Source organism: Chanos chanos, chromosome 9 (genome assembly GCF_902362185.1).
Source record: "Chanos chanos chromosome 9, fChaCha1.1, whole genome shotgun sequence".
Lineage (NCBI taxonomy): Eukaryota > Metazoa > Chordata > Actinopteri > Gonorynchiformes > Chanidae > Chanos > Chanos chanos.
Genome location: NC_044503.1, coordinates 31,902,179 through 31,906,983, shown reverse-complemented (window position 1 = coordinate 31,906,983; position 4,805 = coordinate 31,902,179). Strand labels below are relative to the sequence as shown.

At 44.2% G+C, this 4,805-nt stretch overlaps 1 protein-coding gene across 1 annotated transcript in view; it reads left to right on the top strand.

Moving 5' to 3' along the window:
* Positions 1-3,112, top strand: part of adar (adenosine deaminase RNA specific) — a 12,940-nt gene extending 9,828 nt beyond the window's left edge. Inside the window, exons 11-14 of the mRNA XM_030783591.1 lie at positions 754-936; positions 1,402-1,514; positions 1,746-1,873; positions 2,655-3,112. Coding sequence (XP_030639451.1) covers positions 754-936; positions 1,402-1,514; positions 1,746-1,873; positions 2,655-2,895 — 665 coding nt within the window. The 3' untranslated portion in view covers positions 2,896-3,112. The remainder of the gene's footprint in view (positions 1-753; positions 937-1,401; positions 1,515-1,745; positions 1,874-2,654) is intronic.
* Positions 3,113-4,805: the final 1,693 nt, after the last annotated feature.

The following is a 4,805-nucleotide window of genomic DNA, read 5'->3' as shown; positions in this document are numbered from 1 at the left end:
GAACCCCTATTTTCATCGAGGCCCTTTGGTCAGGTTTTTTTTTTGGTCAGCATTTGATTCATTTGATGTGAAATACCCTCACAGTCTCTGGAATTTTCTCCAAGGGCTTTTCTAGCCTTGAAATTGGACACACCTCAGTTCTCTTCATCTGTTACTGACTCCAGAATTAGGCTCTCTGCAGTGTTTAGCTTATTAAACACAATTAGGCAAAATGAACAGAACGTTAAAAAAAAAAAAAAAAAAGAAGAAGCGGTTGTAAATGAACCTTAAAGGCCTCAGTCAGACAACACCTATCGATTCCCTTATTTTTTTTTACACGCTAAATGAAGATGTGGACAATTATTGAGTGCGGTTTTAAGTGAGAAAAATTCTGTCTGTTGCTTTGCCAAGACTTCAGGGTTGGGGTTGATTTGATTTATAATAGAGATTTTGTTTCAAAAAAGGTTTTGCTGTTTTTGTTTTTGTTTCCTCCTCAACCTCTTTTCTCCATCTTGCCCTCTGCCTTCTTTGAAATCTTTTTACATTTGTGTTTCTTCTTGGGGTTTTTTTTCCCATTCTCTCCTCTCTGTCATACCATATTTATTTATTCATTCATTCATTTTTTTATTCATATTCATTCATTTTCATCTTTCTGTATTCATCTTTGGCCAACTGTGTTTTGTTCCCCTTATCTTATCACACGTATACTATCTCCCTCTCTCTCTAACCCTCTCACTATCTCTCTCTCTCTCTCTCTCTCTTGCTCTCTCTCAGGCGAAGGCACTATCCCAGTGGAGTCCAGCGCCATAGTACCCACCTGGGACGGCATTCAGCACGGCGAGCGATTGAGAACCATGAGCTGCAGCGATAAGATCCTGCGCTGGAACGTGCTCGGCCTGCAGGGGGCGCTGCTCAGCCACTTCATCCACCCCGTCTACCTGCGTTCAGTCACGCTCGGTAAGAACCCCGACGCGGGCCGGCGCGGCCGCTCGGCTTTTTTCGACCTAGAAGTTGCCTCTTGGCGCCCCCCCGGGCCAAGCGACCGGGCACATTCGCTTCCGGTACACCGAGTTTCCCCCCTCGCGGCGCACCGGGGGGGGCTGGAGCAGTTTGGCCCTGACATTTCAGAACTAAGCTTAGAATTGCAAATGGACCAGAATTATGATGTAAGCCAGGGGCTAACGAAGACCAGCGCGAAAAAGAGAGAACTGTCAGATCCAGGTTACAGAAGGCTGCGAGTTAAGGAACGTCCAATAGGATTCACTGTGAAAGAGCCCTGAACCAATGGGCCGTTTCTTGGTTTGTTAACTGCGGGGTGTATCGAGGTTGCTAATCTTTGGGATGTCTGTGGAAATACAGCGGTTATATGAGGTTTATGACTATATGGTACTTACACTCATTTTCTTCTGAATGACCCTCGAGGCTACCTGTACAGTCACGGTCACCTGACCCGAGCGGTGTGCTGCCGATTGGCCAGAGATGGAGATGGCTTTGCCAAGGGCCTCCCGCCGAACTTCGCCCTCAATCATCCAGAGGTAGATTTCAAGAGATGCACAGATACGCACGCACACACACACACACACTGACACAAAGCCGCACCCAGAATTAAAAAGTAATACAGTTGCAAATGAGGACCACTGTATTAATGTCGACCTCAAACCAAAAAAGCTGAAGTTAATATTGTCATCGTTGTTTCTCTCTCTTATAATTTCATTCTATCGTTTGTTACTCCCACTTTTCCCGCGCCTGCTTGGCTCTTCGTTCAGGTGGGGAGGGTGAGCGTGTACGACTCCACACGACACACGGGCAAGACCAAAGAATCCAGCGTCAACTGGAGCCTCCCGGATAACGTGAACGTGGAGGTGCTGGACGGGACCAAAGGCAAAGTGGACGGGTGAGGAACCCACCAACCAGCCAATAGCGCAGAGCGGCATTTTGGCGCTATCTTCAAAAACAGCCAATCATAGCAACAGATATGGCGACACAAACCAAACAGCGAATGATCTAGATCTTGTTTCTAAAAACGTAATCTGGAGATCCACAGATCTGAATGAGTCATCTGAGTTATTGTACCTGTATTAGTTGACTCCTCAGGGGCAGATACCTGGACTTGTGCTGCAGTTCCAATAGTCTGAACCAGAAGAAGACATGGGAGATAGAGACGTATTTGTAATAGTCCATACTAAAGAGTGAGAGATCGGAGATTTAGATCTAGTGGTATCTAAGAGTTTATAATATTAAATCAGAGACTTTATTTAGAGGTTTGTTTGTCCTAGCCTGTACCAGAAGATGAGAGATTTGAGCTTTGAAGGTGACTTAGTTCACCAGTTTAAGGGTCCAGGTATAGATCTTAACGACCCGCAGAGTTTGAGCCAATGGTCTTATACCGCAGATCCCGCTACCACATCCCCAGAGATCACGAGCTGAACCGCAGATTCAGTGGATTTACCAAAGATCTCAGAGGCAAAATGTGGATTTAAGTGTGGAACCACAGAGACTTGATGACCCAAATCTCAGAGGATGTGCGTCTTATGACAGAAACCAAAGATCTAATGATCTAATGGACGGATATGAGTCGCCATTTTTCTCAATCACTGATGTGTTTAAGGAAGTTTAGCAACCTCGATTTCTATTTCTCTCTCTCTCACTCTCTCTCTCTCTCTCTCTTTTTGTAGTCCTAAACTGGAGGTGTCTCGCGTCTCAAAGTCCAACCTCTTCCGCCTCTTCCGTGCCGTGTGCCAACGCGCGGGCAGAGCCGACCTCCTGGCGTTACCCTCTTACGCCCACGCCAAGACGGCCGCCGCGCCGTTCCAGCTCGCCAAGAAACAGTTCTTCCAGGCGCTGGATCAACACGGTTACGGCTCCTGGATCGGGAAACCCCTGGAGGAGAAGAGCTTCGAGGGGGCAGATGTATAGCCAGAGGCCAACGGGAGGAAGCGCAGCGACCGGGGAGTCATAAACCCCCGCTACCTTAGGGTGAACTAGGCCCGCATTAGTTACGCTGCTAATTCTGAAAGTTTTATCCAGCGCTGTCGGAAGCTTCCACGCGGCTGCACACGGCTTGGAGGGTTAGAAAGAGGAGTACTGTGGAGAAGAGTACAGATGAGAGAGTTGGTGAGAGAGAGAGAGAGAGAGAGAGAGAGAGAGAAATGAGGTTAAAGTAGGAAAGGGTTGCCAGCAGCAAGCGACTCCCACACAGAGAGAGGGAATGAGGGAAAGAGAGAGAGAGAGAAAGAGAGGGCAAACTGAGCGATGAGAGTGGACAGGGCAGTAAGGGAGGGGAGAGAGAGAGAGAGAGCGCCTGAAGGATTGGAGGTTTGGACACCAACGGTCATGACAAAGCAGAAAAAGTATTGCCATGACAACCATACTGTAGATAAAATTCAGTAGGACAGAGGGGGGATGGAAAACCTGCTGACGATTCGAAACCCAAGGTCAAAAATGACATCACACACTTTTTACAGACTGGCATAAACCGAGAATGATAATGTCATTTAGTCCTGAAGAATCTCTGCTCTGCGTATAGATAGAAGGCTACATAAGCTCTCTCTCTCACTCACACACACACACACACACACACACACACACACACACACACACACACTCAGACTCACTCTCGTTTTGACATTTGAAACCCTAATGGCAATATCTGTGTTTTTCATACCAGAGGATACTTTCTCTCTCTCTCTCTCTCTCTCGTTCTCTTTTGCTCTTTCTCTTTCTCTCCCTCACTCTCCTTCTCTGTCATCTCTCCATCCTGTCTGTTAACCGGAGCCGAGGGAACATAATCCAGATTTCTTTTGGTTAGATATAGCCAGAGATTTACTCAATCTCTCCTCTTTGTTTTTTTTTTGTATAGACTTAAGGGAGCACGCGAGAGCTGGGTTAGTTGATAAAATCTGTTTTATTTATCTGACTTTTTTGTTTTGTTTTTTTATTATCATTGGGTTTAAAATGACACTCGTCTGACTCGTCTCCCTCTCTCTGAGCCGTGTAAAAATGTGTTGTCATGGTGACACGTAAATCACAGATAAAGCTCTTTTTTTTTTTTTTTTTTTTTACTCTACCTTATCAGTCTGCTGTGAACCTAAGCTTTTCTTTTCTTCCTTTTTTAACATTCTTCACAATCTAATGTTCCATGTACACACACACACGCACATCTCTCTCTCTCTCTCTCTCTCATATGAACAATACTGAAATATATGCATAATGTATATACAGATACACACACACACACACATATATACAAGACCTCTTGAATCTATGTATATATATGTGTATGTATGTATGTATGTGTATATATTGTATGTATGTATTTTCTATGAATACAAACTGAAACCAGATTTTATTTTCTATATCGTTTTTTTTTTGAGGACTATATTTTTGTTTATTTGTTTGTTTTGTTTTCTGATGCAATGTGTGGTGGACCTTTTTGGATGTTCATATTGTTACTGTTGTGTCAGGTTGTTGGAATTTCCCTTTTGTCGTTCATTTTTCTTCCTCTGGTTTTTCTCATCGTTACTAATGTTTTTTTTTGTTGTTGTTTAGCACTGAATAACAAAACCAACACACACACACACACCAGCAGACTCTGTCTGAACTAGGGTAAGCACAGATATTAATCTAAAGGGGGGGGGGGTCATTTTAAGGGAATAAGGGTGAGAAAAAAAAAAACTTTTCTTTTAAAGCTCAGAGCAATTCATTGACAAATACAAATAGACACACACACACAATTAGCTTCATTCCCATCAGTGTAACTGGGCCATTGGTTGTGTTTGTTTAATGGGGTGTGTGTGTGTTTATCGTTCATTAAATCATATTAAGCA